Genomic DNA, 24105 nt, shown 5'->3' with positions numbered 1-24105 from the left:
TAGTTTCCTACGGCTTTACATGCAAACTATTATTTTAAAAAGCAATCCTGTGTTTTGTCTATATACCAAATGTATATTCTGTATAACCTCACTGCACAAATCAGCTTTTTTGTCGCTTTATCTTTTTTCCTTTCTGAAGGTTAACATATGTAGGTGTGTAGCTAAGCGATCTTTATCAGCCTTTAGTGAACATGGCTGTGCTCTGAAATGACCTGCCTCTGCACATCCAAATCAATACACATCACATGACTCTACCTCTTATGTTATAAAGGTCAAAAAAAGGCTAAATCCCAAAGTGCTCTATATAAACTATAGATCCAGCAGAGAGCTGCGACACTGAGCGAAGCCAAAATGGCTCTTTGTTGGGGATTTGATGCATTATTTGGTCAAAAAAAAAATAGCCACTGCAGTCATGACATACAGCAGAAACTGCACTTCAGTTTCTAAATCAGTTTCTCTGATTTTGCTATTTATAGGTTTATGTTTGAGTAAAATGAACATTGTTGTTTTATTCTATAAACTACAGACAACATTTCTCCCAAATTCCAAATAAAAATATTGTCATTTAGAGCATTTATTTGCTTACGTTTCTTCATTATTTGTAAGTCGCTTTGGATAAAAGCGTCCGCTAAATGCTATGTAATGTAATGTAATGTAATGTAATGTAAGCATTTGCCTGTGTAGGAAAGCTGCTGCTGTAGTGTATCATTGTGAAGATGCACTCACTGGACAGTAGTGGTCACCCGGAGTTTGCGGAGGCCTGGCGTGGGAAACTGTCTTGAGTTAATATAGGAGACTTTGGCCATGGCTGTGTTAATGCTGTCCAAGTCGTCCCCTTCCATTACCAGCACAGACTGGGCTGGGTTGAAGTGAAACTAAGAGAGAGAGTGAAAGAGAGAGAGAGAGAGAGAGAGAGAGAGAGAGAGAGAGAGAGGAAATAATTAAAACATTAAAACCAATAAAATGATTACAATCACAATTACATATTTTTTCAAGATAAGACGCATTAAGCAACACTAGTAAGGATGCCTACATCGAAGTGAACAAGGGTGTCGCCATGTTTTCATTCTAATGAGGAAGCTGGGGGAGGCACCTAAGTAAACAAAACTGTAATTCTTATAACTTTTTGGATGTTAATCTACACAGATTTTCTGCTGGAAACTGTTTATTTGGGTGAGTAAAGCACTAATGTTTAGCTAGAGTAATCTTAAAGTTCCAATATTTTGTCTAAGGGTGAGTTTTCAGTGAAGTTTCTCCAGCAGTACTAAGGCTGGGTGCAGCAGCATTAGCATTAGCATAGGGATGTAAATGCTGCTAATAAAGCTAAACTGAGGAACCCTGAGTGTTACGGTAATCCAGGGCGCTATCAGCTAGTGGTTCGTCCCACTTTGCTTGTATTAACATGGCAATCTCACAGACTGCATTCCGATATATATAAAAAGGACCAGATTATAAGGGCTACACAACTGCAAAACATTAGGCAGGTTTTCTGAAGTGTTCAGTCCCTACAGGACTTAAAGGAGAACTCTAGTGTAAAATGGATTTGGGGCGTAATCAAACATGATAATGAGTACAAACTTTTGTAGAATAGCACAGCTCCATTCTTCCCCAGTATTCCAAAATACATCACTTTTAACCATTGCTCCCAACAGGCTTACAATGCTAGCGATAGGGGCATAAAAATGCAAAAAATGGCTATTTTTAAACCATTAACAAGCTCAAAGTAGCCCCAAACTTCATTGGTAGAATTCTGAGGGTCCTGACATTTAAAACGAGGCACTTTAAAAGTGCACAGATTTTTTTTTTTTTTTTTTAGTACTGTTTATACACACAGTAGCTTCAGGTAGTTCTCTGGGGAAATGCATGAATTCCAGCTGTTGCTGAAAATATCTTTATAATATTCATGCATTTCTACCCAATCAACTTTGCAATTTGTTCCCCTTTCCTACCTATTCGATTGTGCTCATCGGTTGACCTATCGTGACTAAATAGTGATTTCTTTGAACAAGCCCGTTTCACACCAGAGTTCTCCTTTAATCCATCTGCTGTTCTGGTGTTGTTGCCAGATACCACAGGACACCTTAAAAGGTCTTGTGGAGTCCATGCCTTGATGGGTCAGAGCCGTTTTGGAAGCACAAAAGGGGCTCTACACAATTAGGCAGGTGGTCTTAATGATATGGCTGACTGGTGTTCAATAAGTGTGTGTTTTTTTCCATTGATCACCAGTTGCTAAGTAACAAGAGTCCCTTTACTCTAAACTTGTGGAACTTTGTGTTTTTTTTTTTTTGTTGTTTTTGCAGAAGAACCTGCCAATATTAAAACTATATATCTAAAACAACCTGCAGAGCTTCTTTATTTAACTTTTTTTTTTCTCCTTTACTTTGCGAAACTCGGATTAAAAGTAATAGATCTCTGGAAGATGTGGTGTACTGTGGATCTTAACGGCTTCAGCGCAAACAGAATTATGGGCCAACCAATACTTATTTGACTGGTGGCGTGCCAATAGCTATATATCACCTATATATCCATTTCTGCAATTCATAGAAAGTGAACTGTGAAGTTTGAAGCATGCATCTCCATTTCAAAGACCTTACAGATCACATTGAGTGCAAATATATTTAAATAGATGAGAATAAAGGGACCAAAACAACAACTAAGCTTAGATTTCCAATGTTTTGTCTAAGGGTCAGTTTTTAGTAAAGCTTCTCCAGCACTAAGGCTGGGTGCAGCAGCATTAGCCTTAACCGCTAAAAGCACTAGTGATAGCGCTACACTGATATACTCAGTGTATACTCACATCTGAACGGGGCGAAAGAGCTAGTGCTGGGGATAGCGGCTAATGCTAATGCTGCTGCACCCAGCCTTATTGCTAAAGGAGTAATAAGAACTTATAAACAGTAGTCAGAACACATCAAAAATTCTCCAAGGAAGTAAGGAATCATGGCGGCTTAAAGCTGAGGCCCTACCCTACAGGACCTAAAAGAGAAATCTAGTTAAAGCATAATGAAACCTGATAATGTGTATGAACTTATGTCAAATATCCCACCTTAATTCACCCACAGCATTCCCAAATACAGCCCTCCCATAAGGATTATAGGGGCATAGCGTTGCCCATGCAAAGAAATGGTTGGTATATATATATATATATATATATATATATATATATATATATATATATATATATATATATATATATATATATGTATTAAAACAGATCATAACAGAGCCTTTAAAAAAATAAATAAATAAATAAAATCAATTCCAGCCACTTGGGGTTAGTCCCGGAATGCCAATTATAAGCATAAACAACATGCAGCCAACTACATAATGATGACAGGACTTGCTTTCAAATGCAAATAAGACTGTGTGTATGTGTGTCTGTGTGTTTGCATGTGTGTGTGTGTACACACCTTGATGCCTTTGCCTAGGCTCTCCAGAGAGTTGATGTCCAGGCCTTCTTTGCAGGCCTGCAGGCAGGAGATGACCTTCTGCGTCTCGATCTTTCCAGGACGGATGGTCAGTCCTGAGAGGCTTCCCCGGAAATACTGCGTGAAGCGCGGCGTAGTCACCTCTCCTCCTGAATTACACAGACCGCACACACACACACAAAAACACACACGCTCAATGTTAGAGTGTGAAATATCCTACAGTAATTGTAAGGGCGGTATGTTGGATGGCTGCCAACTTTCTAATTCTAGTAGCAATCATTTTTTTCTACAGAACTTCTTCCTTTTTTAAGGGTTTGTTAACGATTAAATGTCAAAATATAACACAAAAACAAAATAAATCGATTTAGGTGTTACATACAGTGCCTTCTGTAATTATTAGCACCCCAGGATAATTAACTAATGAATGAATGAATTAATTAATACATTTTTTTATATAAAAATATACTATAACAATGCAAAAAAAAAGAGAAAAATAAATTATAAGCTTTAATTCAAGTGCCTTTATTCGGTGAGGAAAAAAAATCTTTTTTTTTTTTTTTTTAATTTTCCCCATTTTCTCCCAATTACCCAACCCACTCATTAGGATTTCCAGTATAACTAGTGATGCCAACACACCAGGAGAGTGAAGACTAACACATGCCTCCTCAGATACATGTGAAGTCAGCCACCGCTTCTTTTCGAGCTGCTGCTGATGCTCAGCTGCCATTACCAGCACAGTGACTCATTTCCGATACATCAGCTCACAGACGCCCTGTGCTGTGGAAATCACCCTATGAGTGATGTAGGGAGAGAGCACCATCTACCCACCCGGAGGGAGCAGGGCCAATTTTGCTCCCTCTGAGCGCCGGCAGCTTGATGGCAAAGCTGCATGAGCTGGGATTCAAACCTGCGACCTCCTGTTCATAGTGGCACAAGAAGTAGATACACAGCTCTGTCTCTGTGTCTGTGTGAGTGACAGGCTGCTGCTGCCTGAGCACAGTTTTTCAGCGCAGATATTTCCAGTTAGAGCGGAATTCATGCTTTTAATCCCAGAAAAGCAAACACTCTTATTTACCTTTTAACCCTTGTGTGGTGTTCGAGTCTGTGGGACCCGTTTTCATTTTTCATCAAATGATACTAAAAAAATATTTTTTCTAACTCAAACTCATTGGCGTTGGCTCATTTTTTTGCGAAAAACATATATCAAAACACATTTTCAATGAACACACACTGTACACCCCCCCCCCCCCCCCCACACACACACACACACACACATTTATATTACATACAGTATGTTTGGCCAAGGGCTAATAAACATTGATTTATTTTGTAAATTTGAAACTAAACAAATTTTCTACTCATATCTTGAGTTAAATTCATTTTCTTTTACATTTTATTAAAAAAATGAATTAAAAAAAGAGTAGCACTTTTTGAAAGAAATGTAACATAAGAAAGGTAAAGGGCAAATATTAACCATATTACGGTTGTTTTGCTTTAATTTTGATTTAAGTCAAATCATGCTAAAAAATAAAATACAGTAAAAAGTGTATTATTTAACTAAATTTATACTTTAGTGTCTGATAGACACCAAGAAATGGTTTCCATGGTGGACATTTGATAAGGCCTAGCCTTGTACTAAAACACAACAACATGCTAAAACCTAGTCATTTAGTTATTTAGTCATTTAATCATTTAGTCCAGGATTGGCCCAAAAATGCCAGAATGCCATATCAGAAAATGCCTTATTATTAGTTCCCTTGTAGAGAATCTAAATAGTGGTTTCTATGCTTTCAGCTGCTTCATTACAGCCGTTAATTATAGTCATATCTCGCTTGTGTCAAACGTGGGGAACACATGGGGAAAAGGACAGGTCTAATGGCAGCAATCTCCGCTTGACATTTAGGACGTTAAGTGTTGGCTGGGCGTGCGAATAAAAAGCCTGCCTCTATTTTAACAATGTGTTTGTTTTGCTGCACCAGTCTTCGCCTGATGAGCTGGCAGTTCCAGAGGGGCTAATGGCTCCCATCGCAGCCAACGCTGCCACTCACACCGGCCGGCTCTTTATGCGGCCTCTCACGCCCGCCGCGCTTAATTGCCTATGATTCTTAAATGATTTCCCTGACAGATGTTATCAATTAAATGTTATGACACAGAGAGAAAAGCAGAGGGACGTTCCTGTCACCCTCCGAAAGAGGGATGGTGCAGGAACAGCTGCTTCAGGAGCAGCGTTCCGTTCCCTGTGCAGATAAACAAAGCGAAAGTTTTTTATTTATTTTTTGTTTCATGCAGATAATGGCCCAGTCAAAGTTCTGTCAAACATATGAACTATAAAAGTTACACATTTTTAATTTGTGTAACTCAAACTGGCTTACAGCAGATACCAACAACAAACAGCACAAGTATCTGACACCGAACTTCAGAAATGTCCCCATAAACTGTCTAGTTTACAGTGGCATAGTAAAGTTTGGCCTCCAAAAAAAAAAAAAAAAAAAAAAAAAAAAAAAATCAGCAGCCACATAATGGGCTCCTCACAGAACAACTGGCAAAAAACACTTTACAAAAATGGTAAATTGTTGGTCCATGGTCCATTAATTAATCGTAACAATTAGTGCTGGGCGATATGGGCAAAAAAAAAAAAAAAAAAAAAAAAATATATATATATATATATATATATATATATATATATATATATATATATATATCACAATATGTTTTTTTTATATCATGATAACGATATATATCGTGATATACCACATTTAAGTATGTTTTTAAGTTATTCTTCAAAAAATAGGACAAAATAATATCATTGCTTCCTTTTTTCCAAATTTTTTTCAAAGTAACATTAAACCCAACTTTCAGAAATAAGAATTACTACCTTTTATTGCTGCAATATATATATATATATATATGTCAAATGAAAACAGATGAGGTAGATGCATGAGTTTAATAGCGTAAAGCATGTCGCAAACCAGAGTTTATGCAAAGTGACCTCGCCAATTAATTTCATCTTTATATATTTGCATGAATAATTGATGAAATTACTGTAGAAACGATAGCGACGATAGAAGGTAAGTAGCACGATAGACACTTTTCTATCGTCACCGCGATATTTATCGTCATATCGCACAGCACTAGTAACAATAACCAGTGGCTATTGGGTCTACTGGATATGCTGGGGCACCGCCCAATCAAGTAATTCAGAGAAGAAAGCCTTCATATCGTAATTCAGTTTAGAAACACTGCCAAAAGTACCAATTGTTCTCATATAATATTCTAATTTTCTAAAACACTATTTGTTTTTTTAAGTTTTCATTGTCTGTCAGCCATAATCAGCAGCAATAAAATAAATAAATAAGACGTTTTTTTTGTTTGTTTGAACCATGAGAAGCTGGAACGAAAACAAGCTAAAATGGGAGTAACGAGGCTATTTTTAAAATGTAAGGAGTAGAAAGTTCAGATAATTGTGTGAAAATGTGAGAGATAGAAGTAAAAAGTCATCTATAAACTAATATTAACTCCAGTAAAGTATGGATTACCAACATTTCTACTTCTACTTCTACTTCTAAGTAATGCAACAAAGTATTTGTACTTCATTACTTGATACTTCTGTGTATGACTTATTGGTTTAATCCTTGACAATTAAACCCAACCCTAAGTATTAGGTGTCAGCTTGGGAATGCTCACAAATGCATAGGTAGTGTGGTGTTATCTAGTGTTACAGAATCAAATAAAATCTGTAAATCTGTATTTCCCATCCCTAAAAACTGACTGACCACATTCTGCCAAGAACAGCCGAGTGCTGATGCCACATATTGGATAAGCGGCACCTCTAGTCGTAACACAATAATGTAAAACGCCGACAAATAGGACACACTGCAGGTTTTAGCAGCGCTAAGCATAGCAGGGAGTTTGCGCTAATCCTATTTGATGTGTCAGGAAGACAATGGGCAGCGGGCTCCATTTCTGTCTTGAACTGCGATAAGCATCTCAATTTGCCCACCCCGAAAGAACATGGCCCGCAAGATCCATTATGAGGTGGCTTGTCATTACGTTGTTGATTGTGTCGGGCGAAAAATGAAGTGAGTCGGAGAGGCAATCTCTCCCGCTAATAGCCTGAAAAGTTATCAGTTGCGGCTTAGTGGAGCTTAGGCCAGATTCATTGGGATGTAATAGCGGGCGAACTTCTCCTCTATTCAATGCCTTTTAATCCCTACTCCGGGGCTTCCCTCACAATCACCACTTCCACGCCATGAAGGAGAAAAAAAAAAAAAAAAACTGAACGAAAATCGAGAAAAAAAATCTAAATGCCAGCCAACACAGGAAGGACTCTAGGACCTTGAAGCTGCTCGGTCGGTGCTTCCCAGCTGAGTGAAGTTCTGGAAATTGTTTACCACCTAAAAGTGAAGTGAAGGACTTTTTCTCTTCACTTATACATGGTCATTGGCCTCGTTTCGGAGCGGTGAAATTGACAGGGCTGAATTTCCTTTTTGATGTTTTCCAGCCTGGGCCTCTTCGATTAAAGAGAGAGGAGGCAAGAGAGAGAAAAAAAAAAAAAAAAAAAGAAGCAAGGTGCTGCCAGGGGCAAAAAGACCTGTTTCTCTGCCTTGCTATTCCAGCTGGAGGTTCTACTCCCTCATTTTCATGTCAATAATGAAAGCGTCTCTAACTGTCCACCAGCTCTAAAGTCGTTTAATGACTAAACCTGTTTAATGACGTTTCTGAAAGTGGGTCAGTTCAGTTACCACAGTGACTGACACAGTGTTTCAGCAAGATTGTGGTATTTTCTTAGGGTTTCCTTTCTCAATATTAGTAGAACCTGTCTGTAATTGAACTAAGACCCAATCCCATTTTTTTAATTTGTACCCCTACCCCTTGTTTTCGAGTGTAATTCTTCTTCTTGGAACTGAGTTATAAGGGGAAAGGGTGAAATCATCCCCCTAAAATTGGGACAATCTTTCAAGAACCTGTAGTTCTGTTTTTTTTTTCCAACACTTAATTCCTCTATGATTGGGAAATTAATAGCTTTTATTTATTTTATTTTTCCATTCCACCTTAAATAATGCAGCCTCTGCTGTCTGTTGTGCAATTTAAAGTGGCAAGCTAATTAGCTAAATCTCCCATTCCACCTTAAATGATGTAGCCTCTGCTGTGTGTTGCACCATGTAAGGTGGTTAGCTAGCTAGCTGAATTTACCATTCCACCTTCAATGATGCAGCTCTGTCATCTGTTGCACCATTTGAGGTGGCTAACTAGGTAGCTAAATATCCAGTTCCACCTTAAATGATGCAGCCTCTGCTGTCTGTTGCACCATTTAAGGTGGCTCGCTAATTAGTTAAAAAACGGTTCATTTGGGTGAGTGAAGTGCTTACGTTTATCTACAGTTAGCTTAGATTTTCAATATTTTGTTCAGGGGTTTGTTTTTTAGCGAAGTTTCTCCAGCACTAATGCTGGGTGCAGAAACATTAGCATTAGCCGCTAAACACAGCGCTAACGGGACGTAAATGGTGCCCAATAGCATTAGATTGAGAATCAGGGCACCCTGTTCCTAGGGTAGGGCTAATCCAGGATTATTTTAATAGATTGGAATATATTTATTCTGGATTAGATCTAATATAAATGAAATCCAATCCAACTAGAGGTGTATGGTATGGACAAATATCATGGTGTGATAATGTTGTTAGATATCTCAATATTGATAAATGTGCTTATGTTTTTTACACACCTGTATAGCGGTTGTTATTATGATGTCACAAAAAAAAAATGATTTGATTTGATTTTATTTGATTTGAGTTCTGTCCTTTGTGGCTACAACAGCCTTCACTCCTCTAAAAAAAGCTTTCCACAAGATGTCAAAGTGCGCCTGTGGGAATTTGTGCCAATTCAATCACAAGAGCGTTTGTGAGGTCAGGCACTGACGAAGGCTGAGAAGATGTTTCTCAGAATCAATCTTCCAGTTAATCCAAAATGTGTTCAGTGAGGTTGAAGTCAGACCTCTTCGGAGGCCAGTGGAGTTCATCTACAGAAGAATCATCAGTGGTTCTCTAGAAATGTGATCATATGAAGTCACTGAGCTACCAGTGTATGTGACTGTGCAGACCACATGACTGTATAAATATTAAGACAAAAGACGTAGTCCAAAAATAATCCAAATTTTATTATTGTGCTTAGTATTACCAGCCTGGCTCACCTCTGCGTCTGAAGTATGCAGCTTCATTGTATGAGTAAGGGTCCAATCTTACACCCTGTACAAGATGCACTGTGACGCTCATTGCTATCTTACACTTACAGACTAAAAGTCTGTTTTCACAACTTGTGATTCTGTCATTTAAATAGTAACGGAGCTTGTGGATATATATATATATATATATATATATATATCTGGACTGATGGGCGTGGTGGTCAGGAAGTGAGGTGTGTTCATGTGTGTAAATGTCTGTTGTATTGCTATCTTGGCAGTGGAAAACACAGGCTCGCCACCGACTGATTAAAACCCTGACAACAGTCAATAGTCAGACTTGCATTGCTATCTTGGCAACACAAGTGTCAGCATGAAGTGAAGTGTGGAGCTTCATTTTATTCTCTCTCTTGCATATTATGAAAGCTTTGGCTGCTGATTTAAAGATGTTAGGGATGGGCCTAATTTTTAATTTGATTTTTAAATTTCTTTTTCTTTTGCTACGTTCAAATAAATACAGCTCTGAAAAAAAATAAGAGAAAACGATGAGTTTCTTTAATTTTATCAACTTAAAAACATTTGGAATATAATCAGAGGAGGAAGATGGATGATCACAAGCCATCAAACCAAGCTAACCAAAATGCTTGAAAATTTGTACCAGGAGTGGCAAAAAGTTATCCAAAAGCAGTATGTAAGACTGGTGGAGGACAACATGCCAAGATTCATGAAACACTTTGATTTAAAACCAGGGTTATTCCAAAAAGTGGTATCTTAATTTGTGTAGTGTGGTTTCTGACTATTGAGTTTCTTCGCCCTCACCTTGCCAACAAGCGCCGACTGTCAGCTGCACGTCTATCTGAGAGGGGTGAATAGGCCAGTCATCTGTCACTAGGTAGGGTTCGTAGGTCACGCCATCGACGAACAGAGTAACGGCAGGAAACTCCACATTGATCACGTAGTAGTGCCACTCTTTATCACAGATCTGTAGGGGAAACAAAGAAGAAAAAAATATATATAAATAACAGAAAAATAATCACATATCATCCAAAACCATCTAATTGACTAGTTGCTCTATTGTTATAACCAATAAATAAACAAATAAATAGATAAACATTTGTTTGTTCTTCTGCTCATCTTTTTTCAACAAAATGCTATTTACAAAGGTCGACTGAATTCACAAGAAACCATGATTGGTTGAAAAACATATTTCCAAAGGTGTCAAACTCAGGTCCAAAAAGAAAAAAAAAAAGATTTTCTAAGGATTTTGGGACGTTGGAACAATTTTACACACATTTGCAATGTGGTTGTTAAGGTGTTGCAAACTGGTTGCTATGGTATCCCAGGTGGTTGCAATAGTGTTGCTTACTGGTTGCTATGGTATCCCAGGTGTTTTTTTTTTACAGTATTGCTAACTGGTTGCTTTAGTATCCCAAGTGGTTGCTTATTGGTTGCTAAGGAGTTGTTTGTTGGTTGATCCATCCATCCATCCATCCATCCATCTATCATTTTAGTATCTATCTATCATTTTAGGATCAAAGCTTGGGGACCTGCCCTTAAGGAGTGCAGTTTGGTGGATGGAAGGGATGGAAATAAAACTACAAATAAACGAGTGCGGATCAAAACAACAGCATTGCTTTGCCATGCACATATACAAATACATATTCCTGCACATAAACATACTTTTATTTATGACCCACTTGTACACCTCAATGGACTGATATGCATAGATATGCCTTGTAACATTATATTAGAAATAAAATAAAATAAATAGATTTAAAAATTAAGTACAACCAAAAGATGGTTTGTAGCCTGAGGGCAACATTATGCCATAAAGGCTTAAGCTAAATAATCAATAACATGATTTCATATCAATGTTTATCATTATCCCGTCTCCCATCTTCCACATCCCAGCTAATCGAAACAGAACAAAGCATATCATGGCTCCGGTCTGGAGCTCCGAGCTGCGCATTTTAATCAGCCGGGGTTTCGGAAGCAGTGGCGCTGTTCAACATCAACATGAATTAGCGCTTCGCTATAACGTCCCATCAATAAAGAAGAGATTCAAATCAATTTGTGCTCATTAGCTCGGCTATTAATCATTTGTCATCCGTCAGATAATTAATTAAGTGCAATTCTAATCAGATGCTCATTAAGGCGACAAAGATTTATGAGTCCAAGAAATATCAAGATAATGCTTGAATCTCTGCCTCTCGCTGCGATTTTTTCCCCTTTTTCTGTTAATGGTTTTTCGCAGTCGCCGCTAACAATGCGCTGATTGTCGAATCCCATGAGCCTTGGTTACTGTTGCTAACTCACACAATTGATTTCAGTGTAGTATTTCCATTCTCGCAAAGTGTAGCAGCTCTGCCAGTAAGCAGTTAGCCTGTGCGCCAAGTACAGCGCAGGCCAAACGCAGGGATGCAGGAAATGAATAATTCCAAATTATTTCCCTCTCAAGTCAATCTGCCAACAACCGACACATTTAAACACGTTTAAGAAAAGAAGTGTTTTCCAGAATGTGGCATTAGAGAGCAGTGCTGTACTCTGTACTAATGAATTACTGATGAACACTAAACATCTCCTCCATTCTTTACAATCAAACTTCCAAAAGGTTGTTGGACTCTCAATGCAGAGGATGCAAAAAAAAAAAAACTGCCACCAACCTTAAAAAAAAAGAAGTTTATTCAAGTGTACTATTAGTATACTTCTTTTAAACTAAAATCAAGCAAGTATGATTTCAGTTTACTTTTTTTTTGTATGTATCAGTCACATATTAAACATAATTATACTTACATATACTTTTCTTATACTGATGCAGATACCAAAAAGTCTAAGTACATTTGGCATATAACCATTTAATCAAGATATACTTAAGAAAAGTACAATTAAATATTATTGCCTTAAATATTAAGTATGCTTGGCATTGTTGCATTGTTGTTTGAGGTGTAACATCTTAGAATAAATAGTACACGAGTGGCTCTGAGCCTGATTATTTAAAGTGTAATTAACACAGAACACAGACACAGAACAGATAAACATTTGGCAGATTTTATTAAAACATGTCAAACTTGACTAAATTTACTTAAAAGAGAGTATGCTTAAAATTGCATTTTAAGAAAAAAAGTTTATAAGCAGCATTTATACGTTTACTTTTATTATAGTTTAAAGTACAAAATTAAACTTAGTGTAAAATTAAACGTATGTTCTCAAAGTTTATTAAAAGTATAACTAAAGTATACTTAAAAGTATATTTCAAGTGTACAAGTGGTAAACTTAGAGTACATTACTAGTTTGCATCTATGTTTTATTTTTGCTCACATTCGTTAACTAGTTATGTACTCAAAGTGTACTACTTGTACACCCAAATCATATTTAAGAGTATACTTTTATATACTAAAAGAAAAAGTATTGAAATAGTACACTTAGTCTACTACAAGTACATTGATCCTAGTATACTTACCTCATAATATATACTTAATAATATGTACTAATAATATACTTCAACTTTACTTTACTATTAAAATAACCGTATACTTTTTTCCCATGTTGACAGACAAAATCTGTATTAATTCATTAGGAATCCTTAGCCAACCAGTCTTTGTATTTGTGATTTATGAGTCAGTTGGCTTGAGTTCTTCTGCTGTCTGCTCATAATCCATTCTGACCATATTCAGTTTATAGTGCCCTAAAATCACTCTGCATTTCCCCAAAAAATAATATCAGACAAAGTAAAAGGAGGAGCTGAAAAACAAGCCAATTACAAAACTACAAAACTGTTACATCACAGTCTTGCTCCTTCATATATTAAAAAAAAAAAAAAAACTGAAAATGTACATGTACACCTCATCTGCTAGAGCAAGTTCTGGTCAAAGCTGGAGAAACAGTAAAACTTAATGTCGACCTCTGGAGAAAATATGGTGTTGTTGATACTGGAGAGCAGCCCATCTCCTTCAGATTCTGCTAGATATAAATATGATTTGCCACAAGATTGTCTTGTGATCTTGACTATTGAAAGTTTGCTTAAAAACAAACTAGACCACCTCAGCCGGGAACAAGACACCAGCTTACTGGGAAAGTACTTTTTACTGGTTTGAGAAAGCCAAACCAAGGAAATGGCGAGTCGGGGGAAAAGCTAAAAAGCTAACCTGGTTACAAACTGTTTTTTAACAAGTAGTTAACAGCAGATTGTGTTGAGAGAATACACTAAAATCTTGTCAATGATGATAAGCTTAGAATTGTTTTCCTTTAGTTCTCCATAAAAAAAACAAAAAAAAAAATCAAAGTGTTTAATTTCCAGAATAACAGAACAACAGGATGGTAAATATGCCTTTTATGGCTCTTACCGTTGCATCTGAGCAGTTTTAACCCAAATTTTGGTGATTTACACATCAAAAAACAGCATGCAAAGAACAAAGCATTCTTCAGACTTTAAATGCAATGTTTATAGTCTCAGTAATTCACTTTGATACGTTTCTTTGATTTGTTTGTTAGTTTAATCGTGCAAAAAATATATATTTAACTTATGAACTCTTGTACTTTTCAGGCTCGTCTCTAAGGAAGTTTGATAAATAAAAGGGTGGCAATCATAAATCTAATAAAGATATATTTTTGAAGTGTATACAGTAGCTTAGCAAAAAAAATACTGTTCTCATTCAATCTCTCTCTCTATCTCTCTCTCTCTCTCTCTCTCTCTTACTCTCTCTCTATCTCACATACGCAGATACAAATATAGGCTTAAAGAAGACAGCAGCCCAAGTGGTGCTGAGGAGAGTCGTATTCATCTGAAGAGCTGTAATAGGAAGACACCTCTCTGACTGGGCCTGGATCTCTGGGGACCCCAGCACAGATCTTCTTCTGCCTTATCTCCAGGCAGAGGTGGAGCCCTGCAGAGCCTTCTCTTCTTCTTCTATCTCTTCTGTCTCATTCCTTTTCTGTTTATCTCCACCTTTCGGTCTCTCTGGACCCCTCAGAACGTTTTTTTTCTTTCCTCTTTCTGTCAAGATCGTTCTAAATCTCTGTGACACTCATAGTCTCTCCGGTATACGTATATGTAAGGGGGCCAAGAACTGAAGAAAGAAAAAAAAAGAGCTACTAACTCTATTTTAGACCATGCGCGTTAAGGTGCGTTACGATGCTGATTGCTATCTTGCACCTCGCCAACTGTCAATTTTCACACCTTAAGCTTGCGCCGTTAAAATAGCAACGATGCTCGCAAATATATCTTCGATGGGAATGGTCGTCTGGAAGAAAGATGTGTTTAGGTAAATTTCTGGTGTATTGCTATCTTGGCAATAGAAAACACAGGTTTACCAACCACTGACTTAATACAACCTAGGCAGACATCAACAGTCTGACGTTCATTGCTATCTTGCCAGTTCATTTCTAACAGGCGTATCAATAAACAATCTGCTGACAGGCCACGAAAAGTAGGTAAAGATCCCACCCTCAGACAAAGTCTATCAGCTAATCCTGCTGTGTACTGTTTGAGGTTTTCACCCAAAATGACAGAAATTGCAGATATTTAACTGATCAAGTGGGTGGGACTCTTGGGTGGGTGGGAGTCGATGGGTGAGGTTTGTTCTATGTGAGTTTTCTTAGCAATCCAAACTACTTACAGTAGCAACTCGTACATCTCCCTCATCTGCTGACTTGCCACAAACAGTAGGTACAGATTCCACCCTCAGACAAAGTCTAGGTGGGTGGGAGTTGATGCGTGAGGGTTGTTCTACGTGGGTTTCCTTAGCCATCAAACTACTCATATAAGCATCTCTTACATCTTCCTCATCTGCTGACTTACCACAGACAGTAGGTACAGATCCCACCCTCAGACGAAGTCTCCTGGCTAATCCTGCTTTGTACTGTTTGAGGTTCTCAACCAAAATGACAGAAATGTGGGTTGGACTCTTGGATGGGTGGAAGTCGATGGGAGAGGGTTGTTCTATGTGGCATTTCTTAGCCATCCAAACCACTGAACTACACAGTAGGTACAGATCCCTCACTCAGACAAAGTCTGCTGGCTAATCATTTTACAGAAAGGCTGATTTACAAAAAATGGATAGATAGATTGCAGTTGCAGTTTATCAGGGACTCGAGTGAAAAAAAAAAGAACGCCCAAAATTGAGTTTTGCATTATATGTCCTCTTTAAAAGAAGAACTACTCTGCTTCAAGGACATATTAAGAATTTTATATATGGATGTCCAGTGGCATTAAAATATCTGAAGCATAGCATTAGAGGAATTAGCATTGCATATTTGAACAAGCCAAGTGATGCAATACAGAGTGCTTGAAATAAAACAACACCGACCGAAAAAAAAACCTCAGTGGCTCTGCATTAAGTTAGAAAATGAACAGCCTGGAGAGCGTGTACAACTCACAGCTAGCACCTGAATATCGTTAATTGCAAAGTAATTGTAATTACGTCTACAGCAGCCGCGAGGAGAAGGCGCAGATTATGACTGTAATAATACACGGATTGGCTTCGGGGACGAAAATGAAATGTGAATTAGTGCCAGGCCCTCCGCTGCCTCGGCTACATTAAGCCAAACCCAACAAGTGTTGAAGGAAATGAAAAGGCTTTCAGGCTGCCTCTTACTTTAATGACAACTGTGAGTTTTTTTTTTACTTGAGGTGACCCATCCCTCCTGGAGTCTCAGACTCATGCAGATGACTGGCGAGGGAAACACTGTGTCTACATGCTTCATTTTTAATCAAAGACATGCAAGACATTACCGGCATACCAGCAGATACGAGTCTCGTCTCAGATTGACACTTTTTGTCTTGTGCTATGGTTGATTACCTCAGACCAGAGATTCCCAGCCATTTACAACTATTGGCCAACATAACTGACCATGAAATCATTCACAGCGAATGATATTTAATCAGATAATAATTAACCAGATTTCCTAGAATGCAAATACTGTAAAAAATGACCCTATCTGTTATGAATGTGAGCTGTTTTTTGTAAAAAAAAAAAAAAAAAAGTGCTGAGGTATTTCCATTTAGCCCTGCTTTAGTTCACTGAATTAGAGGTCTCTGAAGAAAGACAGGATTTCAGATACAGATGCAAATATATTGCCTCTGATTGGCTAACAGCACTTCAGCAGAGAACGCCTACCTGCCTTTCCCCCACAGTCAATTTTACTAAGCTCTAAAACTCAAAGGACAAAAGCCAAGCGATGTTATCAATAGCAGTGTGAGTGCAAGTAGAGACTGCTTTGACCGGTGTTCTGTCGAGTTGAGCTGCCTTGTCAAACTGCGCTTCCCTATTGTTTATTTAAGGTCTCGGTAAAACACAGAATCAACCGGAGATCCAATTTAAACCTATAGTTACTACTAACACAAGATAGCTCACGTTAACTATCTCTGTAAACAGAAGCTGTAAACAGAGTAAACAGAGCTGTAAGCTCCTCCTTAGCTATAGCTCGTAATGCTGTAGCCCGGGTGGGCGGTCCTGAGCTAAGGTGGGCGAGGCCTAAAGTGACTGGTTGACGTAGACACCCTAACGTTTCTCTGATCTACTCGTATTTCTGAGGATTTTATTTGACTAGCTACTGCAGACAAGGGAGTCTGAAGAACAGTTTCATATCCATCATCTTATACAAGAGAGATCTATAGTATTTCACAAAGAACAAGAAAAAGTGGATTTTAGTGGAATGAGACCTTCAAGTGCAGCCTACATTTCACTTGACTGAATAATACTAGTACTCAGGTTACACTGAACGCTCAGTAACTGAAAAATAAATAATAAAACATTGTTTGCTATATACTCAACATCATTTATCACGATTGGTATTCGGAATGCACGTGTCATGGTAGCCAACCACACGACAGATACACACACAAATAGCAAACACATTTTATTTAGTTTATTAAATAAAGGAAAAAACCTATAGGAGTGGTCAGGGACAAGTAGGGTCAGTAACAGAAGTGCAGCAAAGGTAAATAAATAACCAAAGAGAGCAGGCAAAAGAGTCATACACGGGTAATCTAAAATGGTAGAAAGGGTAGGGCAAAAGGGTAGACAAAATACAAAAATAAGGTCGGCAAGGAATAAACAATCAAACTAAACGGGGCTATGTAAAAAAAAAGAGTGGTTAAAAATACAAAACTGGTTAGAAACAAATTAGCAAACGCAAAAACAAAAACGTGGGGTAGAAACACTTGATATCTAGGTTCAATACCAGGTGAGGGAGAATAGGAAACAGGGGGTATTTATACTCAGGAACACAGTAGCTGGGTGAGCCAGAACCCCAAAGCAGCACATGATCCAGCATGTTTCCTGGAGTTTGGGCGCAGGTGTACTATAGGAAATGGAGTCTTTAGAGAAAATACTAGAGTCTGTGGCATCAGAATGAAAACATCAAAAAAAAAAAAATATATATAGTGTTATTTTGTTGTTCTGTGATACTGCATACTAACGTCATCTCGATTATAAAGGAATCATGCATTATATTTAAAAGTGTTAAACAAACCAAAATACTCTTCAGGTTGAACTTATCATATGCAAATAGGGCTGTCCTGATGAGTGCCAGTTTCATCATGAACAACAATAATACAGTAATATATAGTTATATTACTGTATTATAATACAATAATACAGTTTATTGCAATAATTTCTGAGAAAAAATACTGTCCAAGCAAAATACATATTGTGATTGGCCAATCATGATTGGGTAGGTCATTGGGTTCCATTGTAACTCTATCCACACACATTCATCAACAAATCTGCAATGAGAAAATGAATACTCTTGGAACTATTTAGAGGAAGACATTTCATCATCAAAAGAAAAAAGATACAGTACATGAAAATGAGGCATTCTAGGAAATCCAGTTGAAGCTTTGATTATGGTCTTGATTAAGAAGAAGATTGGTCTAATTTTAGGCGTGGCCTTATCCGTTCCATCATCTGCCACTTGGGCGGCCCTGCAGGAGTAATCACACTGTCTCGGACTGGCGAGGGAGTGAAAAGAATATAAAAAAAAGAGTAGAAAAAAGTGGGGAAAGGGAAATCACTCTCTTTTCTCTCTCAGGATTTGAGATACCTCTCATACAGGATTAAGATAAAAAAGAGAACAAACAGTAGACAGATAAGGCTTTCTGGCCCAGTGGAATGTGATAGTCTGGGAAGCTGAGGGAGAAGATGTTTTAAACAGAGAATAGAATCCTGATTGGGAGAGTGGCAGGTTGATTTCCTTTGTGTCAGAGTGACGGCTGGCACAGCGGCAAGAGCACCTGGACCTTATAATCGGAAAAGCTGGCCCTGTTTCTCAGGCCTGAGCCCAATTAAGGAAAATATGCTTCCTTTAGTCACTTATGCTGCAGTTTAATTCAGGAAATCAGTGTCCTGGAGCTGCGATATTCAATGGTCATGTTCTCCAATTAGATGCAGTTGAATGTATTTATGTAGGCCTTATTACTGTGAATAATTCTCCAAAGTAGTTTGGAAATCTGGTCCAGGCCACTAATCAGGATCATCCAAAGTGGCGAAAAAGAATCACTGAGAGGAACCGAGACTAAAAAGCACAAACTTTCTAAGAATACGACGAAGGAACTCTGAGAGGAACCAAAATAAAAAATAAAGCCTGTGAAGAAAAAATAGTCAAGAGAGAGCACAACTCAAAAGGAAGAAATACCACTAAAAAGAGAGCTAATACTTCAAGAGAAAAGCTCCTAAAAAGAATTGAAAAGAAGCAAAGGTATAAAGGGAAACTCTCTAAGAGTATAGAAAAAAAAATCGCTTTTGGAAAATCAACACTTAAAACAAGAATATGAGCACAAAAAAAAAACAATAAGAAGAACCAAGACTCAAGAGGAAAACTTCCATAAGACAATGAGGAGGAAGCACAGAGGAGAACCAGGACTATAAACTAAAACACCTCAAACCTATGACAAGACCATGGAGTAAAAGTTCTGAAGAGAACGAAGACTCTAAACCCATAAGGAAGAACCTCTAAGACTCAAAAGAAGAAACTCCTAAAAGCACAAGAACGAACCACATAGGAGAACCAACAAAAATCCTTAACATAATTTAGAAGAATAAATGACAAGAGCCAACACTCTCTTAGGAGCGGAACAGTAGGATGTGGAACAGGCTCTGTTTCAGTTTGCAGGCAACTGGTCCAGGCAAATAATTAGGAAACTAAAATGCTGAGGTGTGTGAGGAAAAACCACTGAGACTCAAATCAAAGAAACTCTGACAGCATGACAGAAAAGCACTTAGAAAAACCAAGACTCAAATCAAAGAAACTGTAAGAGCATGACGGAGAAGCAATGAGAGAAACCAGGCCTCCTTCATTAAAACTCAAAGGGTATGAAAGAGAATTACTGAGAGAAACCTAGATTCAAATCAAAGAATCTCTGAGAGCATGAAAGAGAAGAACTGAGGATGAACCAAGACTCAAATCATAGAATCTCTGAGAGCATTAAGGAGAAGCACTGAGAGGAACCAAGACTCAAATCAAATAAACTCTGAAAGCATGACAGAGGAACCAAGACTCAACTGAAAGAATTTCTGGGATCATGAAGGAGAAGCACTGAGAGGAACCAAGACCCCAATCAAAGAAACTCTGAGAGCATGAAAAAGAAGAACTATGGAGGAACCAAGACTCAAATTTAAAGAAACTCTGAAAGCATAACAGAAAAGCACTAAAATAATTTTTGAGATCATGAAGGAGAAGCACTGTGAGGAACTAAGACTCAAATAAATGAAACTCTAAGAGCATGATGCAGATGAACTAAGTGGAACCAAAACCAAATCAAAGAAACTCTGAGAACATGATGGAGAAGCATTGAGAGAAACCAAGACTCAAATCAAAGAAATTCTAAGAGCATAATGCAGAAGAACTGAGAGGAACCAAGACTCAAATCAAATAAACTCTGAAAGCATGACAGAGGAACCAAGACTCAACTGAAAGAATTTCTGGGATCATGAAGGAGAAGCACTGAGAGGAACCAAGACCCAAATCAAAGAAACTCTGAGAGCATGAAAAAGAAGAACTAAAAAAATAAAAATAAAAAACTCTGAGAGCATGAAGAAGAACTGAGAGGAACCAAGACTCCAATTAAAGAAACTCTGAGGTCATGAAGGAAAAGCACTGAGAGGAATCAGGAAAAACTCTAGGAAAACTTATGCAGTTTAGGAAAGAAAAAACAGTCAAAAAGCACAAGGAAATAACCAATAAGGAAAACCAAGACTTAAAAACATATATTATAATATTAGAGTAGCAGCAAGAAACACTGAGATGAAACGTTTATTTACTATTTTACGAAAAACATCTGTGCTCACATTCCCTCACTATGGCAGGTGGTGCTTTTCCCAGTGATTCACTCAACTGAGAAACCCCAACGAGGAATTAGACACACAACAACAGCCAGTCCCCAACCCCCCCCAAAAAAAAACAGGAAGCTGCAAATGACTTCAGTAGGATTGGGAAGTTATTGGTGGAGAAGGGAAAAAAGGAAACAGTCCCTGACAGAAACAAGAGGGATAAAATGATAGTTTGCGATTCGATCTGATAGACGGAGAGCTGGCGACGAGTCGGGGAGCGATGACTGGAGCTGGCCACTGAAGCATGAGATTGGCTGAGCATTTATAAGTGGCAGCTGATGTATGGGTGAGTAATGGGCCAGAATCTTTCTTGGAGGGACAATCATAGGCGAGACGTGGCGAATGGAGCGAAGAACATCTGAATCTGCACTCCCTCTCTCTTTAAATAGCTTTAAAAGCGGGAAATATCTGTCCAAAACTAGAAGAAACTGACTGTCCACAACTCGTAGTCTCCTACATTTAATTGATTTTAGCCTTCATTAGATTTTCTCCATGCAATTAATCTCATCAACAAACTTTACACAGAAATCTTCACTGGCAGAGGGCTTTAATAGTTTGTGATATTTTGTCAACAGTAACAGAGAGAGCATAAATCAACACGGTCTTGATGAAAATATTTTTTTTTTTTATCAATACTTTGCAGTGTTAATTAAATTACATAGAGGAAAAATACAAATACAATGCTTTTGTGTAGATCCTTCCAATATATTTATATATACAGTGCCCTCCAAAAATATTGAAACAGTGAGGTCAATTCCTTTATTTCTGCTGTAGACTGAAAATGTTTGGGTTTGTCATTAAATTATCAAGAAAATCTGCATTTAGATAAACATTTTAACTTTTATTTCCATGTATTTAAATCTGGATCTGATACACAGTTTAGAAGATATCGCCTTTTGTCTGAACCCATCAATTTTTCTTGTGAGCAAAAGTACTGGAATATCAGACAAGTCATCTGCTGGTGTTGATCCACTATGTTATATATATATATATATATATATATATATATATATATATATATATATATATATATATATATATATATATATATATATATATATATATATATATATAACATAGTGGATCAACACCAGCAGATGACTTGTCTGATATTCCAGTACTTTTGCTCACAAGAAAAATTGATGGGAAAATGAAATCCGCATCTCCGTAAAAGTTGTCAGCAGAGGGAAGCATGAAGTGCTGTAAGATATATGTAAATAATATATATATATATATATATATATATATATATATATATATATATATATATATATATATATATATATATATATATATTATTTACATATATCTTACAGCACTTCATGCTTCCCTCTGCTGACAACTTTTACGGAGATGCGGATTTCATTTTCCAGCAGGACTTGGCACACTGCCCACACTGCCAAAAGTACCAATTGGTCTTATATAATATTCAAATTTTCTAAGACACCAATTTTGGGGTTTTCATTGGCTGTAAGCCACAATAATCATCAACAATAAAAGAAATAAACATAAAAAAAAAATAGATCACTCATAACTTTTCAAAGATATTACATTTTTTTTAGGTGCACCTGTATATTGGCTTGCCATGAGCACATATGCCAGTGGTAAACCTCACTCATAAGACAGCACCTCACAACTTTTACAGGTGGGGTTGATTCCAAGCCATCCCTTGAGGTAACACTTTAAGATCAGTTTATATACTGTTTATATACAGTTTATAATCTGTTGTGTATTGTAGTGCATTATATATTTTAATAGCCAGCAGTTTAGAAGCATTTACTCTATTTTATTCTGTTTATGCCTAATCTAGCAAAGGTTTCCATTGTTTAATGGTGTCAATTTTTTTGTTAGCATTGTCTCTAACGTAACTTAAACTCCATATTCCCATCTTTTATTTCGTTCTGTGGTTGGTTGCCAGATTGGTCCCGCCTCTACGCTTGGGAGATTGAATTTTAGACCTGGTTCTCTAGGTTGGGTGAGGTTTGAATAGAATTTGTTGGGCTACTTTCAGGCTCAGATCAAAACTTCAGGCCTGATTAAAGCTGTCTTCTCCCGCTCTTTTCCTCACCAGACTCGTCTCATCTCGTCCCACAGAGCAACAAAATGATTTAGCGCAGGGCATTAAGCAACAGTTCATTCCGAAACAAAGACTGCTGGGCAAATGATGGGAGCTGGGAAACAATTCAGCGGGGGTTATTAAATTTTAAGGCTGGCCTCGGCAGGAAAGGTAATATGCAGCAAATGGGCTTTTCTGAAAAGAAGAGCGCGGTGTGGATGGCAAAGCCGTGAGCTTGCTTCTGTAATTCGATCTGGAATTTAACATAATTTTACACGACTCAAGTTTCTTTCACTCTTAAAAAATGGACTTTTATAGGACTGAAAGCAAGAAATGATACTGACGAAAGCTTCCAGCCTCCTTAACATCGGCGAAAATGTGCATTATTAGGGCTGAGATGTCAAAAAATATGACGCAAACGTTGCACGCTTTGAACGGTTCTCTGTCGAGTTGCGCTGCCTTGTTAAACCGTGCTTCCCTAGTGTATATTTAAGGACTCTTTAAAACGCAAAATCAACCGGAGATCCAATTTAAACCTATAGTTTCTTACATAAGATAGCACTTACGTTAACTAACGCTGCAAACAGAACCTATAAGTTCCGTCTGTGAGCAGTCCTGAGCTGAGGTGCATTATTAGGGCTGCAGTGATTGGTCGGCTTCATCGACAATGTCGGCTAAAAAAAAATTATACTCAAGGAATTGATTTAGCTCAGTGATGTGGAGAAACGCTGGGGTTCAAAAAATATAACCACACCAGATAAGGGACAAGACAACACCCATACTCACGGTACATCAGCTCATTGTACATTTAAACGTATTTTAAGTGTTTAAATCCCATATTTAGTGCCTCCTGTTGTTTTTGGAGTGATCAAGAGAAAAAAGAGAACGAGTTACCGCAAGCTACAGCAAGGGTTGCCAGATCCAGCTAAAAAATAAAATAAAATAAATCAATTCTGCCCAAAATCCATCTAAAACCCACCCATCGGAGGCTTAAACTAACTTAAACCCAATATCAGAGGTTGCCACAGACGTTCGCAACACAGTATACACTGTATTTTAATTTTTAATAGTTTGCAATACAATTTTTATGGATAAATATAAAAGTTGTTAAAAAAAACA

At 37.6% G+C, this 24105-nt stretch overlaps 1 protein-coding gene across 1 annotated transcript in view; it reads right to left on the bottom strand.

The window, feature by feature from the left end:
* clstn2a (calsyntenin 2a) overlaps nt 1–24105 on the bottom strand; it is a 384778-nt gene that overhangs the window by 34184 nt on the left and 326489 nt on the right. The window contains exons 9-11 of the mRNA XM_022677952.2: nt 10423–10585; nt 3411–3577; nt 727–875 (exon numbers count right to left, since the gene is read on the bottom strand). Coding sequence (XP_022533673.2) covers nt 727–875; nt 3411–3577; nt 10423–10585 — 479 coding nt within the window. The remainder of the gene's footprint in view (nt 1–726; nt 876–3410; nt 3578–10422; nt 10586–24105) is intronic.

Source organism: Astyanax mexicanus, chromosome 8 (genome assembly GCF_023375975.1).
Source record: "Astyanax mexicanus isolate ESR-SI-001 chromosome 8, AstMex3_surface, whole genome shotgun sequence".
NCBI classification, from domain to species: Eukaryota; Metazoa; Chordata; class Actinopteri; order Characiformes; family Acestrorhamphidae; genus Astyanax; species Astyanax mexicanus.
This window is presented reverse-complemented; position numbering and strand designations above follow the sequence as displayed.